The following is a 16223-nucleotide window of genomic DNA, read 5'->3' as shown; positions in this document are numbered from 1 at the left end:
ACATCTGGATGACGTGACTGGCCCGATGATGTCGGATAATCGTTGCCTTAGTACTTGTAGTGTTTGCTTGCCACGTTGGTGTGCCTGTTCCCACTGTATTCAGAGGATCTTCCGCAAGCAGCATTGATGGTACTTCTCCAACAGCTTTGGATGTCTCCTGTATATTGTCCATAGCTTTGCTCCATACAGCAAGATAGGGATCACAACTGCTTGATAAAACATGAGCCTGATTTCATATCTGATGTTGCAGTCTTTGAACGCCCATTTTCCCCCAGCATGCTCCCCAGCATACTCAGAAGCAGACCAGAAGTATTTTCGGTCCACACCCCCCGTGCTCCTGTGGGACACTCCATCCACCCCAACATCGCAGCGATCACGAGCCATGCCTGCTACCTCAAAGTATGTAGAAAACACTTTTAAAGCTGAGTCTGTGGCCGAATCAGCATCAAATCTTCACATTCAAATTTGGCTGAATCGAATCGGGGACAGTGATCTGAATCAACGAATCGAATCGCTGTCCCTGATTCGGGCCAAATCTGAATCAAATAGGGCCCACTAGTAACTGATGAATAAGCAGTCATGTACCAAGCAGCGACAGCACCACCAAGATGTGGTGATGGCAGCAGATGGCAATGCTTGCCCTCCTGAAGAGGCAGAGCTGTACTGCTCCCCAGTGCGTCCACGGGTGGTGGATAGTGCAGTGACCTTCAGGGAAGGTTGGATGTGAACATGTTTAATCCACAGTGTTCAAAGGTATTTCAGCTTTTAAACCCCCGTTTCTCCCAGCTTGAAGGTTCAACCAAAGTATAGGAAGTCATTTTCATAGTGGGGAGGGAATTCTAATTTGTAACTCTTTGCATGCTCCAGTGGTCATTTGTGATGTCTTGTCATCACTGCGACTGGTGATTGGATGCATCCCATCTGCTAGTTAGCTTGAGTGGCACTGGGAGGAGCATGCTTAGATGTGGCATTTCATTCTTCCTTCAAAGAGGTGTCCAATATTGCCAGTTCGGATTGGGCGTTTCTCTGTCAGTGATGTAACCCTTGGAGCCAAGGTGTCTAAGAAACACCAGGTATAGCAAGTTTTATGATAAAAGGGTGTAAATGGGAATCGCTGGATGTGTCCACAACCATTATCCTGGCACTAAGAGGCAAAGAAAGGAAAATGCACAGGCCCAGTTTCCAACCCCATTAGTCCCTTCCCATTTTAGCCTTGAGCATGCATAGCCACGCTAGTCACTACCTTCAGTATTTTGCCGTCTTCAGCATTCTTGGCTCTCTTTTAAGTCAGTCTGATGAAACAAGAGGATAGCTCTTCCTCTTGTCCCTGTGTACCACAACCGACTCGGGAAAGCCATGATTTGCCTCTAGATTTAAACAATATTAATTTTATTTACTCTGAAGGTGCCCACGTGATGAAATTCTTCTATAACCATCTCCACCCTGCATTATGTGTGAGGAGCTGAAGAAGATGGTGTAACTGGGGCAGAACACGGCCTTCTGGAAAGATTTTACTTACAACCTCTTCCTCTTAAAAATATCATCTTTCCAGAGATGCAGATGTGCACAATAATCCTATAGGGATATTGGTATTTGGCTTGTTGGAGTACAAGTCCTGTTCCCAAGGTAAAGAGATGCAGAGAGCCAAATTTTATTTGAAACTATTATACAAGACAGATATGGGAGCTCATGGAGTATTGTATTGCATGTCACATATTAAAGAGAAGCACATGGCTTTGGAGCTGCAAAATGAATAGCTCACAGCTAGGGAAACAAGTTATGTTTAAAAGAGATCCTTAACCACTCGTTTAAGTCATTAATCTGCCATTCACTAAGCAAATTTGCAGCATAATTGCCTTTATGGGATCATTTTTGAAAAGCTAACAAATGCTACAGACATTTTCACCTCTTAGATAACTGCATAACAATAGCGAACCAAATACTGATGGTGAGCAATACTTCTATGAGTGAATGCGTTGGACAGCTGCCACTTTCCACCCATGAGATTGCTGCATATCTGTGCTGGATGAAATGATTCCTGTATGCAGTTTTGTAAAGCGCTTTGCGTTCCTGCGGGATGAAAGAGAATAGCCAAGTCTAAGCGGCTGGGCCTGATTCTGCTTCCACGGAGCTGAGCGGGACTTTTCACCGCTGCCGTGACAGCCCCCTTGCTTACTAACGTGAATATAATTCAGAGGTTCTGAATGGTTTTACATTTAATAATGCTGGCCACTTTTTAGCTCCTAAGCTTTTCCAGCTCCTTGTCAGCTTCTTTCTGACTATTAATTACTTCTGACAGCATCCCTGTGAAAGAGCGAATATTGTTGTCCCGTTGGTACAGCGAGAAAAATGAGACCTCAAGGTGCAGTGACTTACCTGGAGGGAACATGAAGCGCAGAGCCTTGCCAAGGTCACATGGGAAGTTCTTAGCAGAGCCAGGAAAAGAAACTGGGTTTCCTGACATCAGGGAGCACAAGAGGAAAGGCATACTTGGCCTCCTTAGCCCAGCATCTGCTGCCTGGGCCTTTTGGTAAATGTGGCAACCCATTCTTCTAAGACCGTAGGGCTGAGAACCATAAACACTGCGATTGCTGAGATGATGCAAAGCGTTACTTAATATACCCCTCTTGAATACGATTCTGAGATTTATTATTTTGACCCGAATTCTCCAATCCTTTAAAAGGAGGAATTTATAGTTATGTTAAAACGAGCGCCTCAGGAGTGACTGGCCTGGCTCTCTCCACCATTATAATCCAGACCCAGAAAGATATCTTTCCGTTGTAATGATTAAATATGTGCAGGACTTTGTGTAAGTTGTTTGGGTTCCTTTAGCTACAGGGGTGCAGGACAGCATTTGAAACTGTAACTATAAAAAAAAACCTCAATAAATTCTTGTTTCTGAAAACACACATTTCAACTGCATGTTGTGTATAACAAAACCCAACACATTAAAAAGCAGATAAAAAGTGTAACTAATATTCGCCTGTCATATTTATCAAAAAATGGGTAAAAGTGCTGTGCTTAATCTTCTGATTAGCGTCTTGTTAAACGAATCTCTTCAACTAGACCCGAACATAAAACATTTACCCATCCTGCATAACTTCTTGCAGTTTCAACTTTTTCTTTTCTGCATCAGGACAAAATGAGACCTTTTAAATTCTTGAGAGGGGGAAATAAGTATTCACATCTGAGAGCATAGTTGCTGGGGAGAGACTGAGATTGCTAAAGAACCTGGGTTATGCAGTCACTGTAATTGCCTTCAGGTTCCTTCAACAAAGAGCATTTGCTTATTTATTCAAAATTTAACATCTGCAACAGGGAGATTGAGACACCATCCTGCTGCTTAGAGCACTTGCCTGAGATGTGGGAGGCTAGATCCAGTTTGGTGGTGCTACTCTACCAGAATAAGGACTCGGCACTGGGCTTTCCCTATCCCCAGGCGAGCGCCCTAATCACTGCATTATTCTGGGTTGAGTCTGTATCTCTCTCTTACCAGAACTGCTATCCTAGGACTACAGAAAGCTTTTTTGAAGTTGGCACATTCCCTTGGGTACCTGAGAGGCCATAGCTCCATGAACATCTCAGGCAAAGTGAGTAAAAGCAGAGGAGAATCCTCATATGGTGATACCTTTAATTTTTTTCCCCATTTCTAGAGGGAAATTCCACACAGACTGGAAATAAAGTTGTCAGCGTTGTAGCTGGACAACTACATTGTGAAGATGCATCTGGCTCAGTTTAAGAGAGCAGGAGAGGCTCAGGTCTTCTGCAGCGTGGCTTGTATCCAACCAGGTATTTAAGTACGTGAGTAATCCTGTTATCCTGGAATTACTCGTGTACTTAAAGTTAAGCCCATGCTTAAATGGTGCTGGAGTCTCCTGCATGCTACAGTGATCGGACATGTGGCTGTCTCGGACCTCTAGGAAATTCTTTTAACTCGGATTGCATTTCTCAACATGGCAGGAATTGCCCGAGCAATCCTGAGAGCTGGTCCCTCAAGTTTCTACTCGGGCATGTTTTAAAAAAACCTTTGGGTGGGAGATTGCAAGTGCCAAGAGCAACTCATCAGGTACCAGAAAGGTACAAAAAAGGGAAGCCATAGTACGCATTATTGCTGTAATAATCTCTTGCATTTTTTTATTCTGTGGGATAATATGATCGCAGAGAGTTGCTGAAGAGTTGAGTGGGTTATGTAGCCCTCCTGGATACAGCAGTATATCATCCACCTCTTGGGTCTGAAATTTGCCTCTTCGTTAAAAATAAAATCCATTTAAACTTCACCCTTTTGAAAGAGTTCTTCGGAGTTCAAAGTAAATCATCTCAGAGATGATGATAACCATTGGCCTTTAATTGAACTGTGGTGCTTAAAATATAGAAACTAGTTCCTGGTTAATCATTTACGTTCATCAGAAATAAGATTCAAGTTGGAGCAATTAGACAATTGCTCCATTACTCAAACTGGCTAATGATGTTTCACTGATCTTTGACAAAAGATAATATAGGAGATGAACTGTATGGTTTAAGAATAAGTTATTCCAGTTTTAGTTAGTTGAAAAAGTGACTTACCAAAATTGTTAATGGAAGTTATTCAAGATGTGCTGTCTAAATCCTTTCCAATTAGTGTTGAGGTCTTGAAGGGCCAGTCAAAGCTTTTTTATTAATATGTTCAGTTTATTAATGTATTTTTTGATATATGCATACTGTGACTGTCTGGTACATCTCATGATATTGCATAATTATTATCCTTTTAATTTGTTTTACTCGGGTCTCCTCCTCAGTCTTGCTTAAAATTCAGAAATATTTCATAGCTTAATAACCTAATAACTCATTAGAAAGCCATACCATGTACTTGAGGTTACCTCAAAGGCTATCCATATTTAACAATAAACTTGAGATAATTCCTTGACAATTTGACTGCCATTGACCAGCTTAAATATTTAAGGTTGTGGTTTGACCTTTTACCTAACATTAACACCAGGTATAGAAAATGTAATAAGAGCTGTATACAAAATCCAGGCCTCTTTGAAATGGAATTGGCTTTTTTAAAAAAAATATATATCAACTACATTTGCTCTAATAAAGAAGTATAGAGACATTGATTGTAAAATGCAAGTATTTGCATATTTGGGTATATTAAATTCATAATAAAATGTAGTTGTATTCTTAGTTGTGAGTCTGAGTTTGGTTTTCCTTCTTAAAAAGCCCCAAAATAAAAATCTTTACACCTTCCATGATATGTGGCCGAAAAATAGCACGTTGCCCAAATATGTGGTGTTACGGATTTTAAAAATATGGGACTAACTGAAAAACATGCTAATCACATTTTGTAGCTCCTTCAGTGACTTTATTGGCTGTAGCTAAAAGTGGCTTGTTTTAAATGCCTTGTGATTTTTATCAGCGCATCTCGTGACTGAGTCATGGAGAAAGACGTGAAGGTGGGAAGCTGTTTTAAAAGGCTCCAAATGATTAGTTTAGACTGGAGTTGTCTTTAAAAAAAATACAACGCAAGTCTGTAGCTTACAGCCTCAGAAAGTGGACTGACAGAGGTGTATCATGAAGTTTTCTGAGAGCATTAGGAAAAAGTGACAGCCCACTGTCTCTATATGCAGTCCCTAACAGCCTGTATTATGTTACTATTATGCTAAAATAGTGCCTGTTTTATAAATGAGTAAACTGAGGCACTGGGTGGTTACTTGATCTCTCCAGTTAACTATCATCAAAAGGAAGAATAGCAAGAGGATTGGCATCTTTCTAAAGGATGAGAAAGAGGACATGGCATCTTTCTAAATTATATTTCCAGTCTTTTTCCAGCTGAAGTCAAAGGGAAGTTTGGGGCTATCACTAGCAGCGTGTCTGGGCTTCCGGCTCCATCCCAGTCCTGGCCCCAGGGTTGCAGGCACCACCCTGGCTGGGCAGCGCCTGCCTCTGCCCCACTCCTTCACTGTGAGGGCCTCATTCTGATCACTAGAGTTTAAACAATTATTCGAAAGAAAACTTGCTGATCATTAATTCATTGGACTGGCAGCTGATTCAATGAAATGGCCAGAAAGTCGTGCTTATTTTTTCCCGTGCATCATCTGAAGCGTTTGGGAGATGTTCGGTTAATGCCCCAGAGAGAAAACTGTTGAAATGCTTAAGGTTTTATAACTCGCAATAACTAAAATGCTTAAGGCTGCCCTTGAGTATTTACTTCAGATACTATCATTTCTGTAGCAAAGGTTTGCACATCACCTGTAATCAGGATCAGGATGCATTCTGAAGTGGTATTAGAGGTCTGGTTACGTTGTGTAATTGGAAATTCTTGCAACAGTGAAATCCAAGAGACCTCCGAGGAAAATGTTGGGCCCTTGAATTGTAAAGACCACGATTCTCAAAGGCCATTCTAATCCCAGTTAGCGCGTGCAGCGCTAAGAGGTTCCCTTCTCCCCTGCCCTCTCCCCTCTTCACCCCCTTTAGTTTGGTTCATAGTCTTAATCCCCTTTTCCTACTAATAGTTATTGCTAAGCTGCTTTCAGAACTGTTCTGCTCCTGAAGGCCATCTCTGCTAGGTTTTGTTCTAAAAAAAAAAAAACCAACAAAAAAATCTCCCCATGAGAAATGTCTTCATTATTTGCAAGTTAATAGCGTATTCAACTTTTGTCCTTCAAAAGAAATTTGGCGGCCCTTAAGAGACAAGGTATTACTGAACTAGAGTCTGGAGGTGCTGCATTTCTAATTTCTGCAAGGTCAAAAATTGTGAACCACACGAATTTGAATCAACAACTTTTGCCCTGACTAAAGGAGCTTATTTGGGGAAAGTAACTGCCCCTCGCACTTCAGGACGTCTATGAAAGTGAGTAATCATATTAGCTTCCTACTAACAAACATCTTTTTCAAGATATAGAAAGTACTAATGTATCTAAAATCGTGTGCCCATTTTATAGATGAGTAAACTGAGACAACTGAGTGGTTACTTGATCTCTCCATTTATTTATCTTCAAGAGGATTAGCAAGAGGATTGGCTCTGTCTGTTATCAGCCTTGCTATAGTATTTATATGTAATTTAGTCAACTTTTCAATGTCTTCATGTTCTCTTCTTTGGTCAACCCTTCTTTCTTCCCCTGGCACACCACCTTCTATTACAGCATTGTCTGGGTGGTCTCTTGCTGTTTTTAAAATGTGACCATAGTACTTCAGTGCCTCCTTTTTCACAATTAGCCCCAATCAGACTTGATGACTTGAATCCTCTCCAGTGCTACATCATATCACCAATGGATTTTGACAGAAATCCAGGAAATGTGATAAAGACACTTTTGATCTAACCATTTAACCACACAGTCTCCCGAAATGGTATTAATTCCTCCTAGAAAAGGGAACCCCCCCCCCCCAAGTTCTTCATGTAAAACTTCGGGATATATTTGTGTTTAATACTCCTAATCTTCATTCTCTTGATGGAAACTAATGAATACAAGTTCTTACAAGTTTGAGTGAAAGTCATTTTTAAAAGGCGTCATGCTAATTATTCTTTAACTATCTGACTTTACTGCAATCCAGGTCAGTTTAGCAATAACAAATTATACTGGTTACTTAGGGTTAAATGAATCAACAGCTTTCAATTAAAACAAATACCTGGCTACAGGGCTTAAAAATAAGGTGTTCACCCACACTTATTAAACTTTTCAAAATGCTGTAATCAGATAAAGGGGAAAAAGTATTGCTGCACTGGTGAACCTTCTGCATAATACTCCAGAATACATTAACATTAACTCTTTCTGATTCCACACAACAGGTTACCAAAATCTTTTGAAGTGTGAATGACAGGAAAAGAAGTATGTACCTACGGAAGTATGTAAATGCACGGGAGAGTAACTCTAGAGCCTGGGTTTCAGTTGTGCTATCATTTTGACACAAGTTGTATGTTCTCAGTCTTGTTTCAATATTGAAATAATGAAATAGGAATAACGAAAACAATGGGCCTTAATTTGACACCTGGGCTTCAAAGAGGTCATCGACTTAGAAGCACAAGTGGTCTTACATGGCTGGGCAGGGAAAATCGGCCAAACTGTTTGAGGACAGTTTTACAGAATTCACCGATGCTCCATCCTTCGTCGCCATAAGGTTAAAAATTCTCTAGATTCACAACTAAACTTTTTGAAAACACAAGGATAGAAAGAGGTCTGCTGTGTTAACCTTGCACAGAGAATGAACCAGTATTATAAAACCCTTCTCTTGAGAAATATGCAGCCCTTTTGACTTTTCCTATCTCCCTATTCCACTTTTACATTTCCACTTAATCATTTAAGTTTTAGTGGTGGCTTGGTAGTGATTGGCCAATTAATTAGGTACACGGCTTTGGTAAATGGGAGATCATATTGGCTTGACCCATTTGTATTAAAAATGCAGCTAATTGAACAAATGAGTAGCATTTAATGTGATCTAAACCTTAAAAACACAGACCTGAGCAGTCTCCTTTTTATAAGGATACTGTTGAAATGGATAGCCTGGTACATTTTCATGTACAAATTCCAGGGTCAGCTTGAAACTGTTTATCTTAAATTTGGCTGTAAAATATTCAAAGTCCATTTCAACTACACAATTGCCTTTTAGTGTCCTTTACCATCAGCTGTAAAATGTCAAACATTAGCAGCCTCAGCAATGGGTACAGTTTATGAGCGTGTGTTAGACTTCTTCACCGCTGTAACGTTTATTTGGGTATCAAAAGTTGATAACATTGTAATGCACTAAGAAAGCATGTTATTCTTTCTGCGTGTCAGGCGGTGTTAGCCTGATAACGATCCTGTGGAGTAAAAAGCACAGGATCTGCCTTGGTTTTATGTTCCTGTGATATTGCCATCTTGCCGGATGCCAGCAGGGCTTATAAAATAACTGTTCCTATAAATTACATTAACATTAAAAATTGAGAAGAGATGGCTGAAGGGGTATTTATACATATACATGAAAGACACAATATAGAAGTACTATGGGAGTTTAACAGGAACAATTACCTTTTCCCTGTGAAACTTAATTGTTCAGTTGTACTTGCAGTCCAGTGGGGCTTAACAGCGAGTTCTGTGTCAGTTGGGTTCCCAAGATATTAGTCTAAAAACCTTTGTGATTTAATAAAGTTGGATGTACTTCTGTAAGATCTGGAATCATCCCTCTAAGACAGCGTCTCAGAGATGAAATTTTCTAGTACGTTTGATAGGATACTCCAAAAAGCCTGTTAATCTCCACCCGTCATTTTCCATAAAGGTAATGAATAATACTTTCCTCCTCATTTTTATTCACAGACCTCAAAGAGCTTTACAAAAGGGGCCAATTATTATTATCCCCATTTTACAGATATGAAAACAGTTTGTGGCCTATGCCAAGAATTAGAATCCCCGTCTCCTGCGCGCCGTGTTGGTGGGATTGTCCTGCCATCGAGGAAATACCTGTTGCTTCACATTTTAGGATCATGGACAAGTAGGGCTGGAAGGGACCTCTGGAGGTCATCTAGTCCAACCCCCTGCTTGAGGCAGGATCCATCCCTATCCAAGCCATCCTGTGCAATCTGTAATCTAAACTCTACATAAGGTTACCGTCAGACATAACGCAGATCTAACACCCTAACCTGCCACAGCCGCTAATGTCCTACTTCTATAAAATGTTTTCATTAAATGCTCAAGAGATCCTGGGTAGAGGGCTATACCCCGCCCTGCTACAGAGGAAGGCAAAAACCCTCCCAGTCCATCCCAATATGACTATGGGGGGAAATTCCTTCCTGATCCCAAATATGGTGATCGGCCTGATCCCAAGCAGAGGGGTAAAATCCTCTAGCCATGAACTTTCAGCTTTTGTCCTGGCAGAAGCACTGGCACATCCCCGTTCAAAGTCCCCAGCCTTGGCCATAGCCAACACCCAATGCCTCTGAGGAAGGCTTAAAACCGCCCTGGCCTATGTAGCAGAAAGGGGACGTGGTATAAATGGCACACATGGGAAATACCCAGAGTGGCTACACCTAGATCATCCCCAATTAGTGGCTGTCCAACCTCTTGAACACCTGCAGTGATGGGAAGTCCACAACTTCCCTGGGCAGTCTATTCCACTGCCTCACTCTTCTAAAAGTGAAGAAGTTTTCCAAATATCCAATCTAAACCTACTTCGCTGCAACTTCAAGCATCTTATCTGCAGCAGAAGAGAAAAGGTGCTTTCCTTCTTTATGGCCACCCTTCAGGTAGTTGAAGACTGCTGTCATGTCCCCTCTTAAGCACCTTTTCCTCAAGCTGAATGTAACTGGTTCATTCAGCATCTCCTCATATGACTTGCTTTTCGAGCCCTTTATCATCTTTGTTGCCCACCTTTGGACCCTCTCTAACTTCTCCACATCTGTTTTAAAACACGGAGCCCGGAGCTGCGCTCGGCACTCCAGAAAGGCCGAACCAGTGCAGGGTAGAGAGGCACTATCACCTCCCGTGTCTTGTACCTGATGCTTCTATTGATGCATCCCAAAACTGCATTCATCTGCAGACTTGCTCAAGAAGCTTTCTATGCCGGCATCCAAAAGCATTAATAAATACACCGAAGAGCATCAGGCCCAGGGCAGACCCCTGCGGGACTCCATTCAAAATCCCTGTCGTTTTGCTGACCACGTTTCCCCTGTCTCGGGATCTGGAATTCACTTTCCCATCCTTCCCCAGTTCCTCCTTGTTGGTCAGGACGAGATCCAAGATAATTGATCGCCTAGTTTATACCCTCAAATTTCTAGAACAGAAAATTGTCCACTATGCAAGTTAAGAATCAGCTTGACATTTTGGCTGCTTATAGCTGTGGGAGGGGAGAAAAAAACCCAGCTCTTTACTGGAAGAGAAATTGCATCCATTTGACCTGGCTCCCCAGCATCTCTATAGCCTGTGTGCTTCAGTGGGGCTTTTTGGGCATATTTATCTAATAGCTTTTTTTTAATATCTAAATCAGCTATTGGACAAAAGTGCCAAAAAGCCCCACTGAAGTGCGCAAGCTAGACAGATGCTGGGCAAGCCTGGTCAGACTGAGGCAGTTCCTCTTCTAGGCACATGCTGAGCTTGGCACAGGAGTGCACTAGGCTAAAAATAAAGTGCTGGGGGGCGGGGGTAGTGGTTTTTTGGTTCTTCCACGTCTGCATCTTTGGCTGCATTGTTCTTGATGTTTGGCTGCATTGTTCTTCCAGCAGGTGTCCGGAAATTTGAAGTTGCCCATCAGTAACTTTTGGATATATTTGTCACCTACTTGAGGAGTGCCTCATTCACCTTCTATGCCTGATTTAATGGCCTGTAATTAATCTCTATCATTATATCGCTGCCGCATCTTTCACCTTTCAGCTTCCCTCAAATGCATTCTGCTTTGCTATCTTCCTCCTCCTGAGCCAAAGAACCAAGTGTATGTCAAAAAATACATACAAGGCAATACCACCACCTTTGTTCCCAACCTGTCCTGAAACAGTGACATTCAAGTCATAGGAGCTGTTCCACCAGGTCTCTGTGATGCTAGAGGAGGCTGGACAAGCTGCTAGCCTGCATGTGCAATCTAGTGTTTACAGGGAGTGTATCTGAGTAGCTACGTTAACAAAGGTGAATGGAAACAAATTCTATGAATTTGTCACAGCCAACATCCATTCAGCAACATTAGTATTAGTGCATAGATTTTTTTAAAGTTAATACCTTTTGGTTCTCTTTCTATCCTAGTGTGTATTTATTAAAGCTTAACAAGGAAACACCCATTTCTAGTGGGTGTTTGATGTTAGCCATACTGCATCATCACCCGAGTTCTTGTTTTGTTCTAGTAATTACTATTCGCTTATAAGAAATGTTCCCTGAAATGCCCTTATATTAATTCAGGCTTGATTATTGCCTCTGTGACAAGCCATGCCAGAACGTCTTGCATTCAAAAATTGTCTAACTTTATTCTAGCCAGGCCGTTGGTCCAATAAAAATATGACCCTTCCAAAATACAAGCCATATTAAGGCACTCAGAGAACAAATAAAGGATCAACCCTAGAAGATGACAACGCCTAAATATTGTGACAGGCCCACAATTTGGTAGATGCAGACAAAGTCATGGAGGCTTCTAAGTACAGCTGAAGATATAAGGAAAAAGTTGTGCATGTTTCCCTGTTGCTTGTGCAGAGGCGTAACAAAGCAGTCGGGTGCCTGGTGCCGCAGGATGCATAGGGGCAGCGGTGACTTTGGTTGCTGCCATGCCTTCAGTGCAATTGTGCAGCTGGCACTCCCCGCCCCCACCCGCCCCCACACCAAGATGGCACTCAGGGCAGCTGCCCCTTTCACCCTGCCCTAGTTAAACTACTGAGCTCAAGTGCCAATCCAAAACATCGCTTTACTTGAATAGAGCCACACGTCACAGACTACAGGTGTTGGGCTACTCTTGCATCCCCTCTTGCATTGAAACAAGTTCAGGACGGTTTTACACCTGTGCAGGTGTAGCCTCTTCATAGAGGTGCAGTGGGACGGAGCTTTTTCAGCTGGCATAGCTCCAGCACCTTCCTAGGTGACTCTAGCCAAACCTGTGGGCCACAGGTGAATCTGCATGAGGAGTGGGTCTGGCATAGTGAGCTGGCCCATGGAAGGGAGGATGGAGAGATTTTCATACCGGTGGCTTGATGTAGCTATGCCAGTTAAAATCCATAGTGTGGAATAAACCTTAATTTCCTGCAGCTGATGTTCCTCACACACTAGTCTTCTTCTAAACTAGGGATGGGCAATTATTTCAGGTGGAGGGCTGCTTACCGAGTTTTAGCAAGCTGTCGAGGACCACGTTTCCCTCTGCGGTGCAGGGAAGCAGGAACAGCCACAGCTAGGCAGGGGCTTCTGGTTGGTGGGGGTGGGCCTGGGTGGGCCTTGCTCCTGGATCCTGCTGCCAGCTTCCCGTGGGTGCTACTGCCCCTGACTCCTGTCATCTTTGACAGGCAGCCGGGAGCAAATAAACATTTATTTTCTAAATTTTTTTAGGGGCCCCACGGGCCAGGTAGAATGGCCTGGTGGGACGGATCTGGCCCCCAGGCCGTATTTTGCCCACCCCTGTTCTAAACTGTGCTGCTACGTGGGGGTGGATCCAGATGGTGTTTAATAGCACCGTTTTTGACCACATGGCAGGAACATCAGCTGGAGACAATCCCCAAAACAAGTAAGGATCCCTTCCTTTCCAATACCCTCTGCGCTCAGAGGCACGTCCCTTCCCCTCTCATGCATCTGCCTGCTGTAGCTACTGTCCCCACTGTCCTGCGAGGCAAGGGCTGCTTCTGCCAGGCTGCACAAGGGCTGAACTCAGCCTGGGACAGTGGCAACAGCAGCAGGCGAGTTCTCCCTCCCTGTCTGGTCCACCCAAGTGCTCCACACTAGTCTGGGAGCTTGTGAGGGTAAGGAGGAACCCACCTGTTTGCCTGCCTGCTGCTACTGCTCCTGCTGTCCCTGGCTGAGCCCAACCTCTGTGCAGCCCTGCTGGAGTGGCACTGGAGCTGCACTCACCCCCAGAACAGCAGGGAGAGCAGCAGGTAGTTTAGGAGGTGGGGGGGAGTTCTTACCTGCTTTGGGGACATTAAAAAGGCCCCGGATACTGCTTCCCCGGCCTGGTCTGCCTGCCCTGGTGTGGGGCTGGGAGTGGGGAGCACAGCTACCCTTCCAGCACCAGTTACTGCTCCCAACCTCCCACCCCTTGCAAAATCCTGGATCTGCTTGTGCTGCCATATCTCACCACCATTTTGAAGTGCTATCGGGCCCAGCCCAAATGACGTTAGGGACCGCTAGCTTCAACAAGCTGAATGTGGATGTGCTAAAGCCTTAGAATTGTGGATGTGTTAAACCCTTAGCATATTCATTAAACTCTCCCCATATTGTATGTGACCCACTGTATTTCCAGCCAGTCTCACATCAAAGCAGTGAAGTTCTGGGATGAGGATAAATATATAACAGGGGCATGTTTTTATATCAGAAGGCCAACTTCTGCAGTCTAACCTATGTGTATCTGTACACTACCAGTGAAGTCAGGAGTATTGAATGAGCATAAGTGTGGTGTAACAGTCAGTCATCAGGCCTAGTCTGTGAACTATTCTCCCTTTTCTCTTCCACATGTGTAGGAAGTTTCATTTAACCACAGGAAAAAAGTGAAGATTATAGATAAGACTTTGGCTTTAAGCTCATCCTGTTGCATGTTGGTGTTGCACAGCTCTTAGGACACGTACCTCAGTATCAAAGCCCCATCAGGTAACTTAAGGATACAGGTTTCAATCACAACACAGAATTTCCTTCCTATCTTGGGTTTTAGACCTTTACTATTATTTATCTTTCTACGGGTTTCATACTGTAGTTGACCATGATAGTATTACAGTACAAATTAAATTCTGCTTCCAAAGACTTTCCTGTATCTCATTTGCTACTTTTCTGCATGGGTTATGAAGAGTCACAACTCAGTAGTGCCAATTATTCATTTTTTCATTTAATGGGCAGTTTTTATGTTTTAATGTTCTAGGAGAATCCGTTTTTGTAACTTAATGATAGTATTTTTAAGCCGCTACATACCATTTAAACACTTATTACTTGTTCTTCTGTCTTTGAACACATCTAGTTATACTGCTCTGACATCATTGAAAGTACAGTCCTGCAATCTATCACAAAAGCAAGTACTTATGAGTTCATGGACAGTTTCAATTTTAAGCCTTTATTTTTCTTGTGTTTAGTCCTAATGATGAAGCATTCCTGTGTGATACTTCAATACTAGTGAAGCCTACAGAAAGTCAGAAATTCCTTGAGATCCCATTCCATGATATCTGCAAAACGGAAAAAATGTGTTGTCAATTTTAGAGTCCCTCGCTGATATTCTGTTTTCTGGGCATTTCATCTGGCTTTAAAATTTTCCCCAGTTTTAACACTAGACATTAAGGACCAGCTCCACAAAGGGAATTAGATGTCAAAATGTTTTGTGCCAGGCCCAAGAGAGGCATTCCTAAACCCAAGTTAGGCACCTAAGTCCTTTGCACAGCACCAGGGTGGAATTATGGGTCCTAGTATAGGATTCATTACAGCCACTGCACAGAGCAGGTGGGGGCCTAATCCAGCCCCCAGCAACAGAAAATAGTGAAGAAAGAGGTATGTAAAATACTGCCTTTCTCTCAGATCTAGGCAGGTTTGCAGCATTGTATGTGAAGCCCCTTCATAAGCTGTTCCTTTAGGCATGGATGAGCGGATCACTTGTTTTTCTTTTGAAAGAAAACAAGCAGGAGGAAATCGTGATGATTACCTAGTGCAGGGGTGGGCAAAATGCGGCCTGTGGGCCGGATGTGGCCCGCCAGGCCTTTCTATCCGGCCCATAGGGCACCTACAAAATTTAGAAAAAATATATTTATCTGCCCCTGGCTGCCTGTCATGTGGCCCTCGATGGCTTGCCAAAATTCAGTAAGCGGCCCTCCGCCCGAAATAATTGTCCACCCCTGACCTAGTGGCTAGCTATCCAGCCCAGAGGAGGCAGACCTACATATGATGTCTTCGTCAACTTGGTGAGGTCAACCCCACATTTCACACAAAATTCTGGCCACCAGTCTATAAATTAAGTGAAGTGAGGCCATTCACTACCCTTTCCTGTTGAAGCAGTGCCATCAGTAATGCAAGATTCATGGGGCCGATGAGAGAAAGCAACGGAGGGAATTTGATTCTCTAGCCCAGTAATAAAAGCATTGCCCTGGAAAGGGGGGACCATGCATTCTGCTTCCAGGGTGGCTTTTACATTTTTTTAATTAAAGGATCAATAGATAAGCTGTTTTAGGAGCAAAAACGACATTCTGCCAATATGCTATTTTGGACCTACCCCTAGTTGTCTTTGCGATGGGCTATTTCCACCTCCCCTCCCCACTTCGCAAAATGTATATACTAATCCATTTGTCCACTTAAGCTTTTTCTTCCCAACCATTATAAACCATTATCAGTTCAGTGTTTGAGGGGACAGGGATTAGATTGTTCACAAAGTAAAATTCACCTCTGTGTGGAGCCTTTTGCATTACTTGTGCAGTCCCGCTCCAAGGGACTGTGAAGTTCACCACCCAGTAACTATTCTCCGTTCAAATCCTAAAGACTTGAGGACGAATTTTATACTAACCAGCATAGTCATTCACTTTGTAATTCTTTACAGACTTGATAGTAATCTAAGGACCTGCTTCAGTTTCCAAAAATAAGATTGATTTTTAAAAATATTTTTCCTACTTTTAATACAATATATTTTGGTAT

General features: G+C 42.8%; 1 protein-coding gene across 5 annotated transcripts in view; it reads left to right on the top strand.

Moving 5' to 3' along the window:
- VTI1A (vesicle transport through interaction with t-SNAREs 1A) overlaps positions 1 to 16223 on the top strand; it is a 342273-nt gene that overhangs the window by 241000 nt on the left and 85050 nt on the right. The window contains exon 8 of one of the 5 annotated variants that reach the window (XM_090056595.1): positions 1405 to 3324. The exons of the other annotated variants lie outside the window; for them this stretch is intronic. Within the exon in view, the coding sequence (XP_089912721.1) occupies positions 1405 to 1432 (28 nt within the window). The 3' untranslated portion in view covers positions 1433 to 3324. Of the gene's footprint in view, positions 1 to 1404; positions 3325 to 16223 lie in introns of those variants that run through there. 5 annotated transcript variants of the gene reach the window in all.

Source organism: Crocodylus siamensis, chromosome 7, assembly GCF_052110815.1.
Source record: "Crocodylus siamensis isolate JL-2025a chromosome 7, ASM5211081v1, whole genome shotgun sequence".
Taxonomy (NCBI): domain Eukaryota; kingdom Metazoa; phylum Chordata; order Crocodylia; family Crocodylidae; genus Crocodylus; species Crocodylus siamensis.
Note: the sequence above shows the minus strand (reverse complement) of the source record. Positions and strands in the feature narration are given on the sequence as shown.